Source organism: Lissotriton helveticus, chromosome 2_1 (assembly GCF_964261635.1).
Source record: "Lissotriton helveticus chromosome 2_1, aLisHel1.1, whole genome shotgun sequence".
NCBI lineage: Eukaryota > Metazoa > Chordata > Amphibia > Caudata > Salamandridae > Lissotriton > Lissotriton helveticus.
This window is the reverse complement of record NC_136059.1, coordinates 1,604,732,537-1,604,759,158: the sequence shown is the minus strand read 5'-3', so window position 1 is coordinate 1,604,759,158 and position 26,622 is coordinate 1,604,732,537. Positions and strand designations below refer to the sequence as shown.

The 26,622-nt window shown below is 40.0% G+C and overlaps 1 protein-coding gene across 9 annotated transcripts in view; it reads left to right on the top strand.

The window, feature by feature from the left end:
- Positions 1-26,622, top strand: part of ADGRL3 (adhesion G protein-coupled receptor L3) — a 777,598-nt gene that overhangs the window by 117,323 nt on the left and 633,653 nt on the right. For 7 of the 9 annotated variants that reach the window (XM_078676569.1, XM_078676568.1, XM_078676567.1 and 4 more), the window contains exons 2-3: positions 3,203-3,283; positions 12,811-13,024. In XM_078676569.1, the coding sequence (XP_078532695.1) occupies positions 3,203-3,283; positions 12,811-13,024 (295 nt within the window). The remainder of the gene's footprint in view (positions 1-3,202; positions 3,284-12,810; positions 13,025-26,622) is intronic. The other 2 variants (XM_078676564.1, XM_078676566.1) reach the window with 2 other exon arrangements.

Here is a 26,622-nt window from a genome sequence, read left to right as displayed (position 1 = left end):
AACGTACCATTTTACATGTATTATAAAACTGATTTGTCACCCCTCTTTGTTTTTTACTGTATATTCCAGGAACCACTTTAATGATAACAATATCATTTATTAAGCATTTTTTGATGAGGTAGTCTGTCAGTTAATGAATATCACTAAAACATGCAATTCAGATTCAAGGACAAAATATTCTCTCTAGCTGACATGCGCCCTACATTGCTGTTGTGTGCGTTGTGTTCTCTATTGTGTAAATGGTCTTTTGGACACCAATTGCTTTCTGTTCTTTTATGAAAACTCTTGACATTGGTTTAAGTCCATTATGACCAAAGCGGTCTTCGGTGGTTGCAAGAGAGCACACATTCTCCAAGGTTCTGTCTTTCATGCGGTCTAAAGCCACTTTGTCTTCATCCCCCTTTTAAATTGCATGTATTGATTTTCATATGAGGAGAATAATAGCATATCTCGCCTTGCAAAGGAGATGAAGCTCTTTCACGTCGTCGCCTTTGACAGGCTGGTTCACAAAAGGAACTATAGCATTGTTGAACCACAGTAATGGCCTTTGAAAACACTTCTCGCAAACATCTCATCAGACTGGCTTTTATCTTCCATGACAGTGACACACAAAGTTTTAGAACACAGAGAATCTGATGATATTGATCAGGAGAAAACAAAAAACAGATTATTATTTAGTGGAGAAGCAGCAATTGTATGTATGTGATTTTAAGTTGTTTGACAGTTTTTGGGTAAAGAGACATGCAATGATATGGGTTTATTGATGAATAGTGAAATATTGAAAGTCAATTAATATCTATCAATAGGAGGGAACCACAATAAAATGGGAGATGTGCAGCACATTATCTTCTAGTGTAACTGGAGGATCTTACTAAAGGGAGCACCACTGACTCTAATCCCCTAAAAGGTTTCTCGACTTTGAAGAGTTCTCACATTCAAGTCATAATTGTCCTCAATTGCCCTTTTGCTACACAGTGAAAACGTCAAGTCAGAGGAGAGCAATGCTTCCATATTCACTCTGAATACAGGGGCTTATTTACAAGCCCCTTGTGCCATTTTTGCGTCATTTTTCCCATGTTAAAAGTGACGCAAAAGTGGCGCAAGGGGCTTGTACATTTGCCCCTCAGTGTGTAAGACCCTAAGAAGGCTTTTATTGCCACTTTCCATGTACTTATTTCTTATCCTTCTAAATAACACTGAAAGGTGCTTTTGTTAAACACAACTGTGGCAGTCGTAATGCCTCCTCATACATACATCAACATCATATGTAGAGTTAAAGCTGACCTATTGTTGATTGAGCCCTTTTTGTTTGAGTTCTTACCCTCATGCTCAGGGAGGTCATTGCAAGAGGTATTGCTGCAGCCGTTTAATGTATTTTATTGTCTTATTTTTGTATAGCTCTAACTCAGTAAATAATCAAATTCCTTCACTCAGAAATGGGATGTGGGGTGATTAGCCAATAGAGAGAGTGGCTTGGTGACAATCTGAGATTTCTCATGATTTTCTACAACTCTAACTTAATGAGACTACATCCCAGAGCTTAGGAGTGTAAACCTGCAAACCTTATATGTGTATAATGTGTGTGACTGTTAAGAACTTCAACGTAGGTAAAGAACATGAACCAATAAATCAGTCAGTTGCAGTTCCCTTTTAAATAAATGGTATCACTTATCCTCTCCGAAGCCGCTTACACTGCCTCCTAGCACACTAGTCTTTGAAATGTAGAGCCATATGAATTGTTATAGATTTGTGTAAGATAGAGTAAAGTGTCTGGCAAATATTTCAGATGGGGCTCCCTTTTTTTGGTATGAGTGATGAATGCATCGATCTTCCCCTTTTTTGGCAAGAGTTAAGTTGCCTTTATAAATATTTCAGTAATCCTGAGATTCCTGTCACAACTTCTTATACCATTTTTGGGTAATCTCTCCTGAAGGTCCAACTAGATAACCATATTGCTAAATGGTTCATGTGGGAGCTGCCACATCGCATTTCATAACTTCAGTTGGGGACGGTTGTTACTGTGATGTTTTTGTACACCAATGGGTGTATAATATTATTCACAGAAGTTCCATTTCGGACTCATTTCTTGCCTAGGCAATATGAAAGTAACAACAGGTCACAAGCAGTTACCCATCTTACTACTAATTGATAGACTGCACTGCCGCATCATTCATAAATTGTATCTTATGCTTTGTACTGCCTCGTAGGTTTTCTGTGGTGTTCTAATTTTGTTACTTAAACTTATACGTTTTATTGATTGCTGAATCCGGCATTATGTCTATACCACAGAGTTGTAACCCAACCTCTTTGTCACAATGTAAAATCAAATACCTATGTTTTTATGGCTTTATTTTCTGAAATATATTTTGCATGTTATTGTGAAGGTCAATGTCTGTGTTTGGTAGCCTCACACATTGAGGTATCAAAGTTGATCTATGATGAGTAGATTCATTCCATATTTTCTGTATTAGTGGTTATCTGTATTGGATCTTACTGGACCAGTGCTACAATTTGAAGAACATTCACATGCAAAGACCAGGGTCTGTAAGAGAACCCAATGAAAATGGAAACTAAGGGTCTTATTTAGAGTTTGACATATGTTCCACGTCTGCAAAAAGCTGGGATTTCCCTTATGCCACACTTAGGCTGTACGGGCCTCTGTGCTCACTAGAGAGGACAGATAGAACATCCCCTACTGATTGGCCAAACTCTAAACAAGGCCCTAACTCTTTGCAAGATTCAATAGACAAACAGATTAATTTCACGACGAAGACTTTATTTTGTGATAGGTATTACAAAGAATGCTCTCACACTATCAATGTTCTATAATACATATTAATACCATGCAGATATTTCAATCAAACACAAACAGTATTTCAATAAAAATAAATGTATTTTATAAAGGTACATTCACATATGCTTACTAAGATCAATTCTTGGGATCAAATCAAGTTATCAAAAGTGAAATATAAAACATGAAGTTATTTCATGAAATGAACAGACCACTGAAATCATTTTTTTTCATCTCATGTGCTAACCAGGCAGTTTTGCAAGAGAGTCGCTGCATGTAATACTGGTATTTGCAAACCGGTATTGGTGATGGAATGCATTAACCTCATATTGAAAGACATCACAAAATATTTTCAAAATAAAAAAGCAGCAATAGAATGGTGGGAAGCACTGAACTTTCTTTGTCTTTTAGGTAGGCCCTATGGTCTCAAACACCCTAAGATGGCTGGAATTGGATATTCAGAAGGTAATACACGTAGCACCGAAAAAAAAGGTGGGATACAGTTCTGGCATTGGTGGAATCTTGCTGATAGTTAAATGATACAGTAAGATCTGGCTAATCCACCCATACTTCACCTCACTTTGCTCTCTAAATAGATCTCCACATCTCCACTTGTGCCTGCCATCAACCATTTCATCCACTTCTTACACATCTAGTATGTAACCCCTTGGACTACACAATGTTGTGATTCTGGCTCCCTAAGACAACAATCATTTAACTCCCACAATCCCTTCCTTTTGTTCCAGGCTTAATCCCACCGCATATTCTAGCCATTGGCCTCCAAATATATCATCTCAGGCTTTCTCAGATCAAATCCAGCCCATGCATAACCTCATTATGCTGCCACCATATTTCATCCTTCTACTTACAGCAATGAATGTTCATCGATTCAATGGGGAAAGACAATGTTTGGGTTGATTAAGTAATTGTTCTGTGTACACGAAACTGGATTATAAAATGTCTCAAGCAAACAAATCCATATCATGTTATCAATGGACTGACATTTCCAAAGACTGAGCTTTTCTTTGTGCATGTAAACAAATTAATGCCAAAAGATGAAACTATATTTAGTAGTTATAGGATGACGATATGCGCCTGGAGACCAGAACCTAACAAACACAACCAGATGTAATGAACTTGTTGCATGCTAGAGGAAGGAGAATGCAACAAAGGCAATGGTTTATAGGATAGAATGTGGTGAATTTTTATTTTGGGCAGAAACGTAGAGTCTTTAAGAAAATATTTTAGTTTGTGTGGCATTTGATAAGAAGAGAACTTCAAAATCTTGATGTTCTATAAATTGGGACAGACATTCAAAGCTGGGAGGTTTATTTTTCAGATTCCATTAACACAGCTGCACAAGTCTATGGGTTATTTGCGTACCCATTCTTATGTCCCTATTTGTGAATGAAGCAGTCCAGCCTCACCATTCTCTGAACCAAGACCCCATCAATCCACTAGCCCATGCCATTTTCTTCCTGTGTTTCAAAGTGAGAGCACCTTCCTAGTGCCATCTGCAGAGAAATATGTTTGAGTTCAAATAGAAATTATTTCCCTCTTTCTACGACTTGTTGTGCAGATTCTTGATGCCACATCAGGACATGGAGCCAGGTACACTCCTTTGAGTCCTTGAAAAAAGGATTATGAGTGATGCTAATGTTTTAATGCAGACAAGCTAAATGGAGTTTGTGCAACAGCCTAGGAATCCAAAGTAAATTCTCTGATGTGTGAATTGGTCAGAAGTACAACATATTTTGTTTAAAGAAAGTATTTCACAGCAGTCCTTCTCAAGTTCTGACAAAGTTCTCTTTCTACAATATCTTTCCCTTCATTCTTCTTGGCAATTGTTCTTGTGATACTTCTGCTTAAGGTAAGCTACCATTCTTGTCAGGCATCATGTGAAAACTTGAGGCAAAGAACTGACTAATGAAGAACAAATTCATTACATGCAAAGACTGAAGTCAACCTTTTGTCATCTTGCTTAGTTCAATGTAAAATTAGAAAACCCCTCTACTTCACTAGAATGCTGGAATATTTATCATGGAATTCATCACCTTCATCAAAAAAGCAACTGTGTAGTGATTGTCCAACATACTCTTTGTAAAGGGGATCAGCAATTTGCTGATATAAAATGCTCACGTTATAATGGTTACCTACCGTCTTTACTAATAATAAATTTGAGAAAATACCATCATAAGAAGCGACTTGGTGTCCTTAGGAAAATCAAAGTAAACTATATTAGCTCACGAATCAGTTCCTTTAACCATGCGTTTTGGTTTTGAAATCCTACCCAGAGGGAAGCAGAATCATTCCTTGTTGATGGTCCCCTTGTATGTATCATATATTAGGAATCCATCATAACAGAGTTTTACCCTCCATCATTAATCTACTCTGTTTCCACTGCATAGACCACATCATTCTACAAAGCAATCTGAAAGATTAGAGAAGGCCAGGAGTGTCCGATCCAGAACTGGGCTCAGTCCTTTCTTAAATGATGTATTCATCCAATTTGTGTGGACAAATAAACTCAAAACACAGAAAAGCATCCGCTAATATGTAGAATTCCACAAATCTGTCTTCTTCCTGCTCATTCACTATTCAATATTTTGGTTTCCCACTAATGGAGCAAATTGTTTTCCTGCAGTCTCTGTGTTGCACTAAGAAGACCACATACACCATTTCCTAAATCATGTTAGTTGGTACAACCTGCCTTCAAACCTTTAAGTGGTTAGCAAGGTGTAGCAGCTCCTCAGCAATCCCCACAAACATCTTTGAGCACACCTCATACACAGGTTAAACGCATCAGGCCAATTAAGATGTTGGTGGTCGGAAGCTTTCTGACCGACATCTCCGGATTCAATTCTCACTGCCTCTTAGCAATGTAGGGGGGCATAATTGAAAACGGCCGGTCATTTTGGCTGGATTCTGACAGGCTCAAGTAGCCCATCGGCCAGATGGAGGCTCCAACGTAATACACGAGGACGGCGTTTCTGCTGTTGTGATTACAATGTTGGTTTCCGACAGGCTTTCCATGTCAGGCTTTCTGACATGCAAAGCTTGTAGGAAAGCAACTTAGGGGGACCCTAGCAGGGCCCCCATTCCTCTACGCCCTCCGGTTGGGGGCGGAGGGGGCACCTATGGTGCCCCTCTGTTAATCCATGCACTGTGTAGCAGCCACCTTGAGGTGCCTAACACGCGGTGCAGGAATTAACAGAAACTCCCATTTCTCCATGGGAGCTTGACTATGGGCGGTTTACGGCTGCTGCACAAGCTCACAAAGAGAAATGGGAGTATGCGACTGCCCTATGGTCCCGAGACCGAGGTGATGGCGGGCAAACGTGAGTCCGCCCAACATCATATTCAGGCCCATAATGTCATTTAGATTCTTGACATCTCAAATTAAAACCTGACATAGATGAAGTAGTGCATTTTAAACATGCTCTTGTGCTGGGCATATTTTTCTGACCTCACTTGCTAGCTCTAACACCAGTGCAGCACCTTGATTACCTTGAAATAAGGTGAAGAACAGAAATAAGGAGTTGGAATTTGGAAGTTACTATTCATCTGTCATTGAACTGTTTATGCTAGAATTCTTTCTCACAGGTCTAACCTTACGCTCTTTCCCTTCATATGTCGACCTCTCACTAATGGCGAGACCTGCTCCAACATTCTATTCACACCAGTGCCCTTCTTGTAGCTAGGTATTACTTGGTCTTCAGTCAGCTGTTTGAACACACACATAAGCACACCCAACTTTGTAATTTCTATCTTCATAAGTTATTCACCTCTACATCTATGAAAGTGTTCAGCTCTTCACTCTCACCCTTTGCCAACATTCTCTCAATACCTTCAGTGCCCTCTTGCAGCAACAATCGTGCTACTACTTCTGCAATAACACACTAGATAGTCTTGGGTATGAAATAAATAGTGTTACCTATGAGGTACCTCAAGCAAATCAGTAAGACTTTTTCTTAATAAAAAAGAGCAGCATCAAAATTAAATTTAACTGAAAAAATATTGGATGTCTGCGGTCTCTTGTTTATTTTTAATAGCAATCCTTGCCAACCTCAATTCAATTTCTTCACAGACAGTGTTACACCTCTGGAGTTCTTGTTCTCAGTGTTTTGCCACAGCATGCCTCGACTAGAAATGTTGTACTTGCCAAGATTCTGTGCAAAATGTGATATGAAACAATGATTGTAATGTGCATTTACAGGGCTGTTAGGCCATTTGATATCCTTGCGATAATAAAAAGAGAGGTTTTACCCAAACAAATAAGTCGTATGCAAAATATATCACAGCCAAAAGACATATTCGGTTGGATTAACCAAAATAAGTATGACTGCAGGAAATGCAATCCTGTGGGTTTTACCAGTTTAGCAATAATTTGGCAACATGGGTTAATATTTAGTGACTCTGTAACACTACGCATGATGACACAGTCTGACTAAGAATCACCCATCAACAGAAAGTAAAATGGTTTAGTTCAACATAAGGATGGATGCTGGTTAACGTTTGAGTTTCCCCGTTAGAACCACGAGATAGCTTTATTTCGCACACATATTTTCAAATGCTTTCCACTTTGTCATGAAAGTGTTTGAATCGTCTTAATATATTGGATTTTCTATGTCAGAATTCAACTCGTGAGTCTCACATTAATGTGTGTTAGGCAAATGGCTTTGCATGTTTTCAAATAAATTAAAGCATCAGTTTTATAAAAATAACAATACATTGTTAAAACATAAAACAAAAAAAACACAAGTAAGAGACACGACTAAAATGGTGGCCAGCATCACTTAATATCAATTTGCAATCACAAGATCAAAAATTGTATTTAGATGTAATGGGATAAGCCATTCCAACTACAGTGAAATTGTACACAATGTTGCACTTGAAAGAGGGCTGCTTCCCTTTAATCATCTTGCCCCTTCCACGGTAGAATGGCACCATCATGATTTTGAAGTACGACCACAGGAGAAGAACTTTACAAATGTTTGATTTGTGTGGAGTCGAAACACAGTACTCTAACTAGTTATGAAACCATTGAGAAGAAGATGTTGAGGATTTCCAGTATTTAGCAGTTCTGTCAACAAGTTGCAGGCCTGCTCAGACATTCCAAACCCAGTTGTGTGGCTTGAACCTCTTCCCAAATTAAGTTCAACCTTGATTGACTCAGTTACCACTGCTGTTGAAGTGTTTCGGGTGTTAGCTGATTTTCCCTGTACGAGGACTTCTGGGTGACTGGTTACTCATATAATCTAAAATTATAGTGGCACATGATCAAGGCGTGGAAAATTGCACTGTCATTGCTTTCCACTATGTTGATGTCGTCTTCGCCCTTGCTGGATGTGACAGATCATCAGGACAACCTGCCACACCAGAGACTGTAATATGTTTCTCCCAAGTCTACATTATTTATACAGTGCCGTATTATGTAGCCTACATCTTTTTCTAAAGGCTTCGTTGATTGAAGAAATATTGTCAATGGAAGTAATCTCAGGACACGAAACGAGACAATCTGCAAACATTTGCTTCTTCTGTGAATGCCAAAAAAGGATTTTATGGCAAAGAATGTTTGTGTGGCCTATCCATGCTACTTTTTTCCCTGACTACATTTAGTTAAACACCATGCACAGTTTTTTTCTCTGTGCTTACTCTTTTTCGTGATTTTATACAATATTCAGTACTCATGTCCTGAGCATGAAGTGCAAGAGTAAGCCAGGGCTACTACAAGAATAAATCAAACTAACTCATTCTTAAGTCGTTGTGAATCAGGACTTAGGTGTTTACAATGACAAAGTGTCCTGTGTGGTCTTCTTGCTGCTTCAAACGAATGTGCTTGCAGATAAATGATCGAAGCACATGGAGTCAGCAATTAGATGGACTAATTGATGCATCGTTTGTGTAACCCAGGGTTACAACCAAGGTGTATTGAGTCCAAGAGCTTACAAACTGGAGTTGGTCAATTCTCTCTGTGGGATGGTAGCATCACGGTCATACATTCGTATAAAGAATTGTCAACATCTGTACAACTATTTTGTCACAGTTGTTCAGAGCAAACATATGGATTTGTGATATTTCCTATTTCAGCTTGTTTCTATTTATTAGAAAGCCAGGACTTCTACAGCATTCTTCACAATGACATAGTTCCATTAGGAGTCATCAAGAATATTACACTTTATATTGATTTGCTCACTTTCTGAGAGATATTAAAATTTCGTTGAAAAGTTCAAATTATTCAAATGACAAACATCAAATATGGGCTTTTGCTGTCCATACGATAATGGAGCTGGACATTTTCAGGCATAGGGACAATAGACTGATACCATCATCAAAGCCATGGAGAATCCGGCTTCCAATTTTGTTTCCTGTCAGAATCTATTATAACAAAACGTTTTAATGAGCAGATATTGTGAGGCATACCAGAAGCTGTCCCCCATCTTTGCAAGAGCTACCCAGTGTTTTATAAAGAATGTAATTCAACTTGAGAAATAATGATAATTCGTTATGACTTGGGTATTGACTCTGTACTTATACCAATAATCACATTCGTGATAGCTTTGGATACATTTTGCACAAATCCTGATCATGCAATATAGCCTTTTATTAACCTTAAGACATGCCATGCAGGATGATGAATTCCACAACAAGCAAGGGGATGCAATGAATGCTTGAATTAATCTCAGCCAGTTGCAATTGCTCGGGCTACATTTCAGACCAATATTGTTTCTCATTATGCCACTTTAGGTAGACACCTCGCATATGGAATAACAGTCTTGGTCCTGCTCTAAAAGGAACTGTCCAGCCTGAACTGGCAGGCCAAGTCCACTGCAGACAGAAACACAAGCAAACCCAAACTGGTTTCAGTCGAATTAGATGTAGACAGTTAGGTGCAGCTTAAGTCCTGTGACATAGTGAGCACGGGACCCACGTCTCCACACAGCCATCACACTTATGGCATTCACTGCAGCAAAGAAGGGCATGGGAGGGATGCTTGAATTAATCTGAGCCTCTAGCAATTGCTTAGGGCCACATTGCAGACAATTGTTTTTAACCCCCTCTGCCCCTCTAGTCAGATATTTGTCATATGTTGAGGTGCCATGGTGGACAAATAAACGATGGATATGTTTGTAGACAAAATAAACACCAGTGGCTAAAATGAAATCTAACAGTACACCCATCACTTTTTTGTTGTTGCCCCTATGAAAGAAACCCTATGGCAGATGAGTATGCCCAGAGATGTGCCTCGTGCTCACTGTGCCTAAGATGGACCCTACAAGGCCTAAATAGGTTAAAATTGGTCTTGGGTTGCTTGCATTCCTGCTCAGAGGGGACTTGACATGGGAATTCAAACTGGACAGTTCCTATTAGAGCTGAACCAAAGCTGATTTGCAATAGCTGGTTCCTGTCTTAAGTATCATTCAGGGGGGGAAACGCTGGACTGGATTGTGGACCAGTGTAATTACCAGTCGCTGTCAAAGCAGCTGACTTTTATGTTTTTGTCCAGGCTGGTAAAGCTCTGCATAACCGGTGCCATTCTTAGAAAATTGGACACTGATTGGCTGTCACTGTATGCAGATGTTGATGAGTTTTTTGCACATTGCTTATTTCATTGCCAGAAAGCACGCAAATAACATTAGGACATAAGATTATAATTTGTTTTTGGACATGAAGTAGGGAAGAATCTCTGGAAAACATAAACTGGCAATGACAAAACTTGTCATTGTTTCACAATCTAGTTTGCTCTCCTTCTTCCTGAAACTAAGAAGTAAAGTTTGCCTCTGAAAGATAATCCTTTTTTTTACTTTTGACCTCACCTCATAATTGGCTTTTTTAATGCCTTCAAGTTATTGGTTTGTAATTATCACTTGCAGCAGCTAATCAAATGCCATAATATCTTCGGTAATGAGCTGGGAACGTTCCTTCAATGATACAGACCAGCAATGCTCGCAACCGAGGGCGGAAATGCAGGCAGGTGCTCTTTAAGGAGAGGGTGGGCGTCTGTTGTTTTCAATTAGGTTTGCCATCTAATTTCCTCAGTCAAACATTTCATTATTAAGCAAGATAATTACGTTTTTAATTAACTAGGATAATGGCCAGTGCAGTGACTTAATGGATCAATGCTGTGGCCTGATGGAATGCCGAGCTTTGCTATCTGGTGATTGGGTCTTTGTCATGTTGTTCCTGGTGCTGAGCAGTTCGATTGCGCGTCTTTCGTCCCACTCCAAAGGAAACATTTGATTCTTGCTCATCTTATCGACTGGGTGAACCGGATGCAGGCTATCTTTGTCTTTTCCTGGCTGAAATGGAAAAGTGGGGTTAAAACACAAAAGACTGACATTAATGGCTGGAATATGTGTACATAGGCGGTCAGAGCTCCTAAGTCCTAGCAGACAAGAAAGGCATGTATTGTCTACGCCGTGTGAAGACGCAGATGTTAATACATCATCTCTTCTTTCAGAATATTTTCTCTCCTGATAGTTCTTAAACTCTTAGATAACGAATATGTATTTCCTTGGTCAAATGCACCTTAGCTTCACACATCACTGCGTAAGTACTATTTTTCCATCTTAGAGAGGAGACTCAAAATACAGGCTGGAATGAGTCCTCAAAGAAGTACTTAAAAGATAAATTCAGCTGTTGATTGTCCATCTCTGTTCTCTAAGGGTTTTGCTTGCTCTCTTGAAGGCAATGATTTGATTACCCAGCCTTCCTTGGGGAGAGTCGGGTCATGTTCCCTAAATGTACGCTATATAGGAGAAACTCAAGGTGCCTTAAGCACTGTATACTTTGTGTCACACAGCAACTAAGAATCCTGCCGTTCTCCCCCTTTGTGGAAAGTGCACAAAATGGGCTATGTGATTAATTAAATTGTTTCTGAAGCGTAGTATGCAAGATGCCTGGAATGCATGTGGGTAGAGCAATGTAAAAGAAGACAATGCAGTCAGCGTGCTTGGAATTGCTGTAGCACGTTTTGTATGTTTGCCGCACAAGGATGCCATTATTAGGTGGGAGGTGACAATTATGTTGTAGTTAAATATAATGGTGTCATGGGAAAAAATTCTCTATGTCTCAGAAAATTGCATATTGTTTTGCTAATTTGCATTTTCAACCTAGGGGAGTTCAAGCAAATACATTACAAATCACTTGGCACAGGAAAGAGCACTCAGTTTTCTTTCACACTCCACGCCACGCTGCAATAGAGGAATGGGAGCCTTCTGTATCTATAGTAAATCACTTGCACTTTCTAAGCCTTCTTTCTATTCAAAACACTTCTGCCACCAGATCCCAGATACTTAACCACTACAAGGCAGATGATAGAAGTAAGTGGAAATCAGATCTTGCCCGTCTTCAGTACTGGGATTCCTAGGCCCACTGCCCAGAGGCTGTTCAGGTAGATTTATATCAGCAAATCGATCCTTCCTTCCACTGAACACAGTAGAAAGGCGGTAATCAGAAAAGAGGTCAGGAGACCCCATGGAAAATCAGTGCAGGCCTCTAAAGCAGATTAGGACTAGAAGACATTGCAAAAGAGGACATGGGGTTAAGACCACCAGAAGGCTGTTCTAGACTGATGTGGCACCACACACTTCATGACAAAGTGCACTGTCTACCTGACAAGATGTCTTGGGTTGCAGGCTTAGTAAAAATATACAAGCAAGGCCACAAGCAACAACAGACACAGCAATCGTATACTAACCACAACCTGTACTTAGTAACATTTTATACTTAAGTGACACTTGCCAGTGAACACGATGAGGAAGGTGTGACTGAGAGAAAGAAAACCGAACTGCACGATTTGTTCTATATGTTGATTAAACAAACTTGTTTGGTGACCGCATATTGCAATATACTCTGTTGTAAAGTGTACATACTTCTATAAGTGTTTAGTGTTGTTGACACAGCATCTATTTAAAGTATGCCAAATGTTGGTTACTGTGAAATCTGCGATATGTGAAATCTTTCCCCCTGCAGTTCATCCCTGACATATGAACTCACACGTCTTCTCCCCTCCACAGCGTTCAGCCGAGCCCCGATTCCAATGGCGGTGGTGAGAAGGGAGCTGTCCTGCGAGAGCTATCCAATCGAGCTGCGCTGCCCAGGAACAGATGTTATCATGATTGAAAGTGCCAACTACGGGAGGACCGATGATAAAATCTGTGATTCGGATCCTGCACAGATGGAGAATATCCGCTGTTATCTGCCAGATGCCTATAAGATTATGTCTCAGAGGTACAGTTCTTGCTGTTTATTTTTTTGTTGGTGGTGGTGCTTGCTTCGCAGTGGCACGAGACATTGCCAGTGCGTTCTGCGCCGCATGCGTGATGCGTCGCGTACGTCGCTCTCGGTGAGGCAGAATGAAGTCCACTATGTGTCACGACCTTATGATGGTGAAGCTTAAGGGATCTGATTAAACCCGTTATTCAGTGCACTACTGAGTTATGCCCACACTGGTTCCTTTTGTGCCTGCTGAATCTTTTATTTTCTTCTGGAATTTGAGCTCCCACATGCTTGCATTTACACAATATATAATTTTTTTCCTTGGCCATTTCGCACTACATGTTAATGTTAACGTTATCTTGAAACTTATAGAGTGCAAACTGTCGCTCCGAAAGGAGCATCCTGGCGCTAAGGTACGGGGAAGACAACAATAGTGAGACCTATATGGCTGCTAGTACATAGGCGTCTGACAAATTAAAAAGCCAAGTTTTAAGTTGGTTACGGAAAGAGGCTTCCTGGTCAAGTAGCCTTAGCTCCTTTGGCATCCCATTCCATGCCTTAGAAGCCAGGACACTGAGGGTTTTTCCCCCTTTAGTCTTAACATGAAAGGTGGGGATATTGGCTAAATTACAGCCTGCTGATCTCAGAACTCTAGTGGGACAGTAGTGGGAGTATCTTTTTATAAGATACTTGGGACCGATGTTATTTAAGGCTCGGAAGGAGGTCAACAAGATTTTAAAAAGAATCCTTTTGTGTAGGGGGAGCCAATGTAGTTTCCTAAGGGCCGCAGAGGCCGATGATTTCCTGGGGAGTTTCAGTACCAAGCGGGCCGCTGCATGTTGGACACTTTGTAATTTTTTTATGTCGTTTTTTTTTACTCCGGCCATAAGACCATTACAGTAGTCAAGGCGGGAAAGTATAAGAGCCACCGCCACAGACTTTCTAGCATCAAAGGGAAGAAAGTCAAAGAATTTCTTCAATGACTTAATGATGTTGAAACAACTACCTGCCAAGCTCCTTACTTGCTGGTCAAAAGAAAGTGACGAATCAAAAATGATGCCCAAATTCCTGGCCGTTTCTACTGAACTCGGAGGCGAGGTGGCACCCACTGGCCACCAATCGTTGGGACTAAAGTTGACATTTATCCCAATGGGCAGTATTTCTGTTTTTTCAGAAGCAAAGCATAATATCAGAGGGCAACATCTAGATCAAAAAAATATATAACTATGGCCGAGGAGGCTAAATGGGACACTGAATAAATCACCAAAAATCATTGAGGAAGGGGGCCGCTTTAGCATGTAAAATCTATCCCCAGCCCTGGAAGCCTCTCTGAGGGAGTACCACGCTGTTATCTTGCAAACACATATATGTGTTGCTGCTGTGGAGATAAAATGTACTTACGTACTACATCAGAACTTGTCATTTTAGATATCTAATGAGTTTCTATTCAGAGCTGATTGTATAATCTCATTCTATTATTCCGTATATTTGGAAATTGTGCCATAAATTTAATAACTTGACCCTACTTTAAAACAAAATTGGGAGGAGAATCCCCTAAAATAGTTCCAGAAAGGTTTGGATACCCTTGCTTAACTTGCTCGCTAAATGCAACAGGGATCTTTAAGAAAATAATTTTCAAGAGGTTTAAAAAGTTCTCTTTTGAGCCCTGACTATACCACATTCCCTAATAAAACACACTGCCAAAATATCTTTAATCTAAAGAAAGTACTCTAGGAAATCTGAATGACAATTTGTTTTGATGTGCTGTCTCAAAAGTGGCAACACAATTGCTGTGTTCTCACTTCTAAGCTACAGAGGCACTTGTATCCATATTTTGAATTTTTAAAGGAAGCACTGTATAAAAATATTATTTGGTTTAGACCATAATGTTTTACAGAGAGGGCATTTACTTTTGGATAATGCCTGGGTGGTAGAGTCAAAACAGTAGGTGCAAAAGTTACAAGACATATCTTACTAGGATGTGGTTATTGTTTTGACCTGTGAGGCAAATGCTTCAAAAATACAAGTTACAATGTATCAGTCAAGAGGAGTATAGCTCACAGACCAATACAATTTTGAATCTTAATGGGAAAAAAATCGAAAAATGTAATTGTCCAGTGTTTGCCTTGAAAGTATAAATGAGAACTTGGAATATGAAATAGATACACAGCTTTAAAATGTGTGGATTTAGATGTAAAGTAATGATTATGCTCACAGTACTCGTTTTATTAATTCCTCAATCGTCCCTCACATAGAATGATGGAAGCATATTTGCATTGTAGCTTTGTTTTGTTGGAGTGAGAACTAACTATTATAACATTTAATAGGCTAAGCCATATAGTATTCTGAAACAATATAATGCTTGCAAATATTTGCAGATTTTCTCTTACAAATGGCCTATTTCTGTCTCTAGTATGTTGGAAATGTCATTGTCATGTGGCCCGAACCAGAAAATGATCCAGTATCTTAGTGCATGTGTGGTCCGGAAAGGGCCTTTTGGTGTACTTGAAACCACTTGAGACACCTGGCCTCAGTTAAATTGTTTTTTCTCAACATGTGGAATGTTCACCTTCTGTTTATATATGAAGGTTGAAGTTGCTGCATATTATGGTGACCTATAGAAGGATAATGGTTTTAAGGAGTCTTGTAAATGCTTTATGCTTCTTGTAATGCATTCAACTTCCACAGACTCTTCACACACATTCCTTTCAATCTCACGTGTAGAGGTGTCAGATATCGGGCTACATAGCAGAAGAGGTGCAACTAACAGGTATTTCAGCATACCTGTGTAGAGTGCTTTATACACAATACAGTTTGAAACTCACTTCAATTAGTAGTCCTTTAAGTGTGAAGTGTATTAGGTGATGTGTTCTGAGTATTTGGTTCCTGTTACTAGCCAAGCTGCAGTGTGTAGGTCCACTTCTAGCGGTGCAAGCTAGATATATACATTCGTTCACAGTATCAATATCCTGTAGGGAAGTCCAGAGAGAACTAAAGCTTAGACACTAATTCAAAGCTTGAGTTTGGGATGCAGTATTTAATTTCACACGGTTGGCTTAGATGATGCTTGACAATTTCTGTTAATGAGCTGATGTGTGCTTGCAAGCCAGAAATGTATCTGTCCACACTTGCATCTATTTGTCTTGTGCAGTAAATGAAAGCTGCTTTCTAGCCAAGGAAAATCAATAGGTCAAGTAAAGATTGAGCCATAATAAAGCCTTATGATAAAATCAGCTTGGCCATGGGTGAACCAGTTTTGCTTGAGCACACTTTCCAGTTCAGTTTAGCACCACAGGGAACCAGTCCCTTGCTCCTAAAAGAGTGGTGCAAATGCCAGCTAATTTTAGAATTGTATTGTCTTCTGCTCAACCCTAGTAAATAATTACTTTATCTACAGTCAACAATAACAAGAACTTGCTAGATTAGTCATTTTGGTGCACCGTTGCTCTGTGAACCTTATGCTAAGTGCGCAGGGAAGTATAGTTATTGATAAACTCCCTGTTGTTTATTCCAATAAGGTAGATTAATATTCTATCTCCTAACTTCTCACCATTTCATTCAGGAAGATCTGTGGCAAGGTGCGTTAGGCTTAGCTGCTTTAAACATTCCATCTAATTCTATTTAGAAGTATTTGAAGATTTCTGGACTTTGTGGGTGAATGGAGATTTGCGTCAAGACTGACGGATGGTCAAGAACAGGCTTCTCTGCTGAATGTCCCATTATAAAACCAGCTCTCAGTCTCTGCCTTCATTTTAAAATTAGCAGGGCTCTAACACCGCTGAGTTTTTTGGCAAAAACTGTGGGCGATCTTTTCAGGGCAGTATGTCAGTGTTCAGTACTTGAGAATAGGTGAAGAACCCTTTCAGAGAATTGTCTTCTTAGGTTGTGGAAAGTCAAAGGAAGTGAAATTCAAATGTTAGGCTCGAACATGGGAGATATGCATAAGTAGTGAGGTAGCAAAGAGTCAGTATTTTTAACAGTTGATATATTTTAAGAAGCAATTTGAGTGGGGGCTAAAGCTGCAATGTAGTGTCCCCATACACAGCAGTTGGTACACAAATTGCAGACTCAAGACACCGTGTGATATTTTAATGACTAATGTGCATGTTTATATTTATGGCTTCCTTCATATTTTCAAAGTTTATCATAGGATTGTATTGTGCTAAGTCAAGAATTACAACAGCTTGCCGGTGTCTCATTTTAGGCTATCTTTGTTCTAAGAACTTTAGGCCAAATGCAAGGGGACCAATAGTTATTGCCGATTCCCTTTTGTTTATTCCAATAAAAAGTCAAAATATTCTACTACATAATGGTTCACCATTTTAACCAGAAAAACCTAAGTTCAGGCATTGTCTATAATCTGACTTGTCATAGGTAGCAAAACATGTATATTACATTTGGTAGAAGGTTAGAGAATTACCATACAGTTGTCAAATGTATCCAACTTCGAATAGGAGAACCTTTGCAGCATTGACATAATTGTGTGGTCAGTTAAAAGGGCTTGGGTCTGGACTGTAGAACATTTGAGGACAGTGGAACAAAGCCGGACTGGCCGTTGCGGGCACCGGGCAATCCCCCGGTGGGCCGCAAGGGTGGGGGCCGGTTTTGGGCCCCTGGGGGCCGTTTTTGTTACACGGCCGTTTTTGCAGCATCGGCCGTGTAACAAAATCGGCCGAAAACCGGCACTGGCAAAGAGCTCGGTCGCACCCCCAAACCCCCCTGGGGGCTGGCCGAGCACTTTGCCAGGGCCGGTTTTGGTTCCCAGTCCGGCCCTGCAGTGGAACCATGCCGATGTCTAATTGAAACCGAACTGTCATTGACTTATACTAGCAAACACTTGCACTAAACCTATCTTACTCACTAAAACAAATCTACACTAAAACTGACTCATTTGTAGTGAATGTTTTGGGCCACATGGTCATTTGCTAAAATATGTGCAATATGTTGTGAAAAAAGGCAATTTCTGTCACTCCCCCACTCTAAGACTTTTCAAGTATGGCAATGACAAATGAGCGAGATTTCACAAAATATGTGATGAGGTTAATGGTGTATGAAACACAAAAAAGTGTGTAGTCACTGCAACAAACACCTTGGTTTATAGAAAACTGAATGCTGGTGTACTTGTATGACTTGTTTCAATAGTCCCCCTTTTCAGCTTGGTTCTTATTCTGTCTCGGTCATGCTACAACTGAGGGCATAACAGAGGCACTGAATTCAAATCTGTGTGGGCGCTGAATTGCAAGAATAGTTGTTTGTTATTTCCACCCTATTCACCACTCTAAGCAGTCATCTTAATCACCACATTTCTTTGCGGAAAATGACATGGACATATATGGCACAGTGAAAATAAAACACATGCAGTGCGGGTGATAAACAGAGTAAATGAACATCCTAAGATACTTTGATGTGAAAGAAAGAGGTATTAATCCTGTGGCTGACTGCCAGGATGTGAATGTAGTTGTACGTCACAATATAAACAAAATTGTTTTATATAAAAACTGCGGCCTAAATATCATTTATAAAACTATTGCTCCTTTGGCTGTAGATTTCCTATAATTAAATTCATTGGAGAGATATTTTTGTAACAATATTTAGGAAATAATTATTTTGTCAGACTATATTTAGTTCACAATATTTTGGTACCATACCTGCAAAATCTTGATGGCTCTAGAAATTGAGAGTCTATAACTAGTTCTACAGAAACACAAATGACAATTGCTTATGACATTCCCACAGCCAGTCCCTCAAACTGACGCATGAACATTTTTACCATCCATGGGCTCTCTGGATTTGAATACCAGTTTTTCCTTGATGTGTAAAGAAGCATTAGGAAAGCCAAAGCCAATGGACTGTTTTTTAATTAGGGAAAGTGTATGGTCACTGTGTGGACTTTCAATTTTCTGCTACAGTTTGTTACACACAAAATTCAATAATGACGCAACATCTTGGATCACACCCATTTGGACACTGGTAGTAAGATACCTTTAATGAAAATACTGCACAAGCAGAGTTCAGCTGTACCTCAGGAGATGAGTATTCCGAAAATGAGTTGGAAGTTGACTTTTGTGTTGTACTTGGTAAACTGAAAAAGCATATAAAGCAAAATATTGCATACCATATACAATGTCATTACATCTTCAAGAAATCCTATGTTCCTGCACATCATTACTTAGAAATCTTGGAAATACATTAATGTGTAGGCTGAGGTATCCAAAAAGCACGCACTTCCTAAACAAAAAAAACACAAACCTTCAATTAAAATGACCCCTTCGCAAAATAAATACATAAAAAACACACAAAAGGTCTACTCAATGCTGGATCACCAAAACCTAATGAAAACACTAATGGAACAGTGTAGCCATCCAACCAGTGACATGGCCTTGATGGTAGCTCATTCATCCAATGGAAATCAATGAAAGCCATTGGCTGAATGGGGCTCGCTAAAAATCCATTATCTCTTTCTCTACTTATTATTATTGTACTTTTTTGAAAAATGTATGACATGAGATCTAGAAATGGGTTGTTATTAGACCTCTGTGAAACTTATGGCTTTGTCAACGGGTGCACTCTTCCATTTCCTGATAGCAGCAAAAAGCGTATTGCTACGGTAATAATCAGTTCGGAGGAGATTGTGATGGTAGCCATACTCAATTCTAAGGACTTGCACAAATTAAATGCCTGAGTCTGTAGTTCGATTGTATTCTGTGCCTGTATATTTGCATAGAAAGGAGCCATGCATACCTTTTGGTATACATTGTGTTAACAGTGTATGCATTAACCCAGTATCTCTGTGGGCATGAGTTTCAGAGCTCGGAAACACAGATCTATGGTGCATGTGCCAACATACAGAGGTACCATCTTAATGCATGCACTCTAGATAGAGTGATTTCTACACACATGGTTGGGCAGGTAAATGAATTATGATATGCACAGACACCTCTAACTCCTCCTTCTAATTCCACCCCTCCACACCTTCCCGGGTGTTGTTATCTTGCCCTTTGCATGCATTATGACGATAGACACCTGGCAATCTCTGGTGGTAACATTGCTTAATTGATATTTTATCCAAGGGTAAATACCCCAGTTTCACGACTAATCAAGGACCTACTCATCTACCGAATTTGTGTTTATCACAAGTTCTAATACCCCATTTCCCTCCACGGAGACACGGGAGAAACGGGGGTTTTATCTTTCTCAAAATGAGGAACAATGCCCTGTGGTTCCACAGCCTCTTGATTACATACAATCATAATAGTTACTTAGAGGAGAAAAAAGTGGATATCACATAAAAGTTTAATTGACTTGTGCTGTTAGGTGAAGGTTGCTGAAATATGATTAGCATACACAATAAAGTAATCTTTAAACGCAGGGTAGAACTGGCGTTTAATTCGGCAGAATGAAATCAGCAGATAACAACTGAACATATCATGTTAATTCGCTGCATACAAAAGATAAATGGGTTTATTATAGATTTTATTCAGCTTACCTTGGTAATGTGCTCTCCTTTTAACGGCTAAATAAAATACAATTATTGTTAAATAGCTTATCTGTTTTCAGGAAATTAGAAAAAGCAAATAGCTTTCAAGGTAGTTAATGAAATGGATAAGAGAAGCAGAGTTCTCTAATTTGCAGAAGCGGGCCACGTCGTCTCCCTCACTTACACGCTTACCCCAAGGTAACCAATGCCTCTGAACTGGAGCTTTCATTCTGTTATTGTTTGCCCTTCTCATCAAGTGGGCACGTTTGGTCTCGTGCTTTGGCCTAGCCATTATTGAGGAGATTTTTTATTTATTTATTTATTTTGCTGCGTTGCGTGACACTCGAGGGAGCAGGAGAGCGCCATATCTACAAAGATATGGCTCTCTCCTCCCCTCTCCCTAGTGCCGGTGCTGATTTCATCTGCCGTGCCGCCCGGGACTCAATTCAGTGGTATAACTGTATATTCTTAGGACATTGGCCTGATTATAATGGGTCTGTGTTTTCCGACCTCTGAGCAAACTCCTGTTTGCACCAAAATCTGCATTAGTCCCAAAAACTTGTGACATATTCTATTTATTGCATCTAATAAATAAAGAACCTTGCCGTATCTTAATTTATGAGATGCGATAAATAACTCCTTGATTCCGACAAATTCAAAATCAGGGCCATTAAGAAACGTTTAAAATATATTTTGTTTTTAAGTGTTTATCATAATTTTATCATATTTATATCTTTAATGGCCCAGCTTGTGCTGTTTCTCTTAGACTGAAGCCTGGCCCCTGGCTCGGCTCTCCGCAAGGCTGTTCTGATCCCACCCCATGCACTCTACCTCCCTCTTCCACCCAGACATTTAGTGTTGCCCAGATGTGGATACATTGCCTGTCTCTGTGCCCCACTGGTGTATCACTTTGGTTGTCTTTGATTATTTCTTGTACCAATGTCCTAAGTCTCTGCCTCGTTGTTAATATCGAATTTTAAAAGCCCGGTTTGATGCGCGGCACAAGTCTCAAGGTAGGGCTGCGGTAAGGATAAGTACCGTATTTAGCTGATAAGTTGTAACAGGATAACTGCCAAGTCATTGCAAGTAACACAACTACATTTCCAATACCTAATCCAATAATCCTGTGTCTTGGAGGCATCCTCCAGTTAAAGTTTTATGGGGTGGATTTTCAAACATTTTGTGCCAGGTCACCAGCACAAAATGATTTTTGGGGCATTTACTTTTCAGCGCAAAACTTGTTTTGCACTGGAAAGTACCCTACAAGTAGCACAAAGCAGCATGAAGCACTGCTTTGTGTAACTTAGCACCAAAGGAGTGTTACATGGGACCTGCACAATGTGTTCCCTAGCTATTTTCCATCCCTTCAGTGGAAAATGGGGATTCTGGAAAAAGGTCAATTTTTTACAGTGAATAATGCTGACATGTAGCAATAGAGACAAGTATAGTTCAAAGGTGGGGCATGGGTCATTGAATCAAAGGAAAGAGTGGCCACTGGGCCACTAAGGCAGACTGGTACTTAGTTATAGCGCTCAACATCCAGTAGGCAGCACATGCAGAACTGCATCTAGGACTAATAGGTGCTTTCTACCTGCAACTAGGGTCTATGGAATGGTTTAAGCACCTTATATACATTCTTCCTCCACTTTCAACATCTTCCACCGTTTGTGCGAAGGCTAGGAGAAGACAAGGTATCCTGAAATAGCCATGATATAAGCTTTGGATTATATCAAGACGATGAAGCTTACATAGTGCCATAAAGGAACCAGATGACAATCCATGCATGCCCAAAAACAATAAAATACTACTGAGTGCTTTTACTGCTCTCAAATACAATTACTAATGACACAAAGCTGTGTACATGACCGGGCCAAAACCGCCGTCAAATTAAGACACTTCTGCCACCAAACTGTTTAAGTGCTAAGGCCCTCAAAACATTGATCCGCCTGTTTAGAAGCTGTATATTAAAACAGGTCTCATGTGCAAATGTATGGTGTATGTTCATCAGTGTTCCTTGCAGCATTTCACATTGCTTTATTTAACTCGATATTGCCAATCTTCACAGAGAATGACCACCAAAATTCCACTCGTCCCTAGCTGTGCAAGGAACTGCACTTATACTGCTTTTAAAAACGATGGTAAACCTGGTAATTGTGTACCTTGAGTCAAACTCCATCAAAGCTATTGTGTCGGCCCTTAAAAGCATCAGATCAAGGCTGCATCGACTTTAGCGGTGACCCTAGAATGTCTTTGTGTCCAAAAACAGACATAAAACACATCAGAATTTATACTTAATCTACGCACCACTTATGGTCGATGGCTTCCGCGGCAAGTGGAGGAAAACTATGTGAACAAAAGAATCTGAGAACAATCATACTGTTCATAAAGCCTCAGATTGAACACACTCAGGATCAGCGGCAGGCGGCAAATCAATCTTAAGCATCATTGAAGCCATTGTCGTGAAAGAATACTGTGTTTGCTAACACAGCGCCTAAGGGCTTCACTGTACTAACACCAACGTAATAATGTATACAAAAATATATATTCTCATTCTCTCCCAGGAAAGTGCATTGTTCACCTCCATATAATATTCTCCCTCTTTCTACTCAATTGAGCAAGTTTAAACACTCAACATTTCCTCTACAGGCTCTCAGCTGCTTGTAGAACCTGTGATGCACCCCATAATTGTAAAGTTAGGAAGAAACCTCCCTTTTTAGGACTGGCTTAGAGAGAACTTTAACTGTCTTGCTAGCCTTTGTTTAAAAGAAAACATAATAACAACACACACAAGTAAATAGAATCAAGGGATTTCGGTTATCTCTCTTTATTCATTGGTCTGTTCATGTGTCATTCACTTTTTGCTCCCACCGACCCACCACAGCACAGAGCATTGAGCACTAGGTCGGCCCACTTCATCCATTGGCTGTCTTGAAGTATCAGTGACAGCATTTAACCTGTTAACATGTGCGCAGCCTCCTGAAAAGAAGTGCCCTTCAGTGAACAGCTGATGTGGCTGGGCTGTTGGATGACTACTTAATTTTTATATTGTTCCAAATATTTTAATCTTATTGCATATTTGCAAAATAATACAATAAATAAAAGATGACATGTGTGACATTATCCTAACTATTGGTTTTGCCAATGCTTGCCAAGGGACCTGCAACATAATTCAGCTGAAACCAATCGTTATTTTTCTAGGGTAATTCTTCAGTAAACTTTGGTATAGAAAACATCTAAAACTTACATAAGACTTTGTTTTGGAAATTTTTGTTGGGTGGAGCATAGAGAAACAAGCCAAAGAAATGATAGGATTTTACCAAAGGTACTCGAAATGGGAGTGTGTACTTTTAAATTCATGTTGCCGTTTCCTTAGACTTTGTAATCTGGTGAGGTGGCTTAGATAGCTGTGTAGACTCAATGTCAGCAAGAGGTCACAGGTATGAAGGAAGGGCGAGCCTTTCAGCCTCCTGATTCAGGAAGTGATAATACCAATAATTCAATCAGTGTGTCCTTGGGCAGTGTGGGGTGTGGGCAGTAGGCCAATAGACATCGTTCTTGCTAAGCCTGGAGAAAGCAGCACGTTCATCTGTCTTGCATGTTAAAAAAAGAGCACTTTTTGTGTTCTCTTTATCTTCAAATAAACAAATGCGGAATAAAAAGAAGATGAGATTGTACTTTCTTAAATAAGTGCTGGTTTGACATGAGTCCTTAAACTGGCATTGTACATCACTGGAAAGAAGTTATGTATAATTCTAATTCAAAATAAGACTCTTGGCACCTATTTGTTTAATCTGCGCATGAAACACTCAGTAAGCACTGAATATGCACATACCAACTTGTTGCACCGTCTTCAGGGGAGTTACTATGCAGAGGGATCTTTGTGTTAATAAAAAGGACTTGGGACTGTTGCAGAATACGCTTTGCTTACTCTACTATATAATGAGTGCAATCAAAACACACGGAGAAGACACAATTAACAAACATAATTAAAGAGAAATGGATAACAGAGATGGCTAAGAAGAGGTCTGGTTCAAGGGCGAGTAAAGCAAAATGTAGCAACGAAGAGAATAAGTGGTGAGAAGGGTTTCCATTAAAAAGTGCTAGATAAAAGGTGCAGTAGTTAAAGGATGCCATCCAATGGATTTACCAGAAGGCAAGGCGGAATTAAGGCCTGCATTTTGTGTACAAGTGCGGTTCCCACTGCTGGTCCAGAGGGGCTAGGCCCATGCCACGTTTTGAGGATAGTCACTTAATATGTATATAAATCACAACTAGGTTAATTGCATGCGGTTAGTAATTTTTGGAATAGTGGATCAGACCCGTACCACGGCAGGGAACCTCCTGTTCTATTCCATCCTGGTGGCCCGTAGAGAAATATGCAAACGTTGGAAAGAGCCCTCTGCACCTACATTCCACGACTGGTACACAGCGCTTTTACAGATTTCAAAACTCGATCTAGCCAGGGCTGCGAAACAAGACAAGAGAAACTTTTGGCACCTACTTGATTGATCTCATTGTGAGTGCTGTTTTTTTTTTTTTTTTCCCAGTTCCGATGATTATGTTGCCTTGGTACAACCTCGCTGCTATTTCACTGGGCCGCTCCTTTCCCCCCCCCTACTCGGCACAGGGTCGGCTGATAGCATCTGGAGCAACCTGAGATTGGTTAACATCTGCTAACTGGACAGTGGGGGTTGGATCGGGAGGGTGCCCGCTGCTGCTGTTGGGATCTCGCGCAAAGTATTTATTTCCCTACCAGTCTTGACTGTGGCAGCGCGGCGGCACCCCCCATCGTCCTTCTCCCTTGCCTTAAGCTGTTAGTAGTTTGGAACCATGGCAGTAAATGAGGAATAAAAAAAATTAAAAAAATGGATATCCTGTCAATCTGGCACAAATGCGGCCCTGAAGGATCAACATTGAACGGCCCTGTCCTGCATCCAATATAAGCATGAATAAAAAAGACCTGCTTTTAAAACATATGAGATTCAATATAAGTGAACCAGATTTGTGAGAAGTTTAAAAGAGTTGGAATTGGTTGGGAATGCCTGAATGATGTGCAGATCATTAACAATTTAGGACAACTGTTGGACATTTTGTGATGCGAGATCTGCATTGTGTGCAGGATTGTGCAAAAGTGTCTCTGTCAGGATCTCAAGGCGGACTAGACTAGTAAGGAGGATCATGCCTATGATTGACGGATAATTAAATGCGTAAAGTGGAGGAATGTGTGGACTCGTTTATGAGGCTGAAGGAACAGTAAAACGAGACATTGTTCCACTTACAATCAAAGATCATGTGCTGCATAAGAGGCGCTGCTTTGTAAAGGAGCGGAATGGAAGGAATGTGCAGGTGGAAAGAACGAAGAAGAGGCTGATAGATTGAATTTGGCTAGAAAAATATGAATTCCATTTTAGAACATTGTAGGTATTGAAAGGTGGAGCCCATTGTTGGATTCTCCGAAGTGGATAAGAGGATGACCATCCATACTGTCGATACTTCTGTTCAGTGCTTAATTTGAGCCGGGGGTTTCCGGTGGGCAGCACAGGCACTTAATTGTTAACACCAGCAATTCTGACAGCCTGCCACATGGTGAACCTGTCTGTCTAATTTTGAGATGAGCACAAAAACTGTTGTTTATTAATTCAGTATATATTAAAAATGACGAATATCTGACACTCAAGCCGTTCTTATAAATTTAGGTGTGTGGAATAGTCTGATTGTCACACTTGTAGGAGTGAGATGGTTAGTAGTTGAGTTGATATTGTCATTCGCAGGGCTGGGAGGGGCGATGGATGGAGCAAGCCACAGTGGACTCCTGATGAGGGCTCTGGCACGTATTTTGTTAAAAATTAAGCACTGAGGAGAATGAAGAAATAGCAGCAACATTCAAAAATATATATTGAATGTATTGTCTGAATCTGCCAGCAGTGTTTCACCACGCTGGCAGGTTCATCCCTAGGTACTCTGTGGAAGAAACAAGTTCATTCTGATCAATGCTGAATGGTCTTCTCCGTTGTCAAGACTTCCCTGCTTGAGTCGGAAGTTTTTCAGGTTAAGCAAGGAGCCTACAGACAGCATGAACTTCCCTGAAAAGGCGAGATCAATAACTTAAAAGGGAATGCATTCCAGGAGCTGT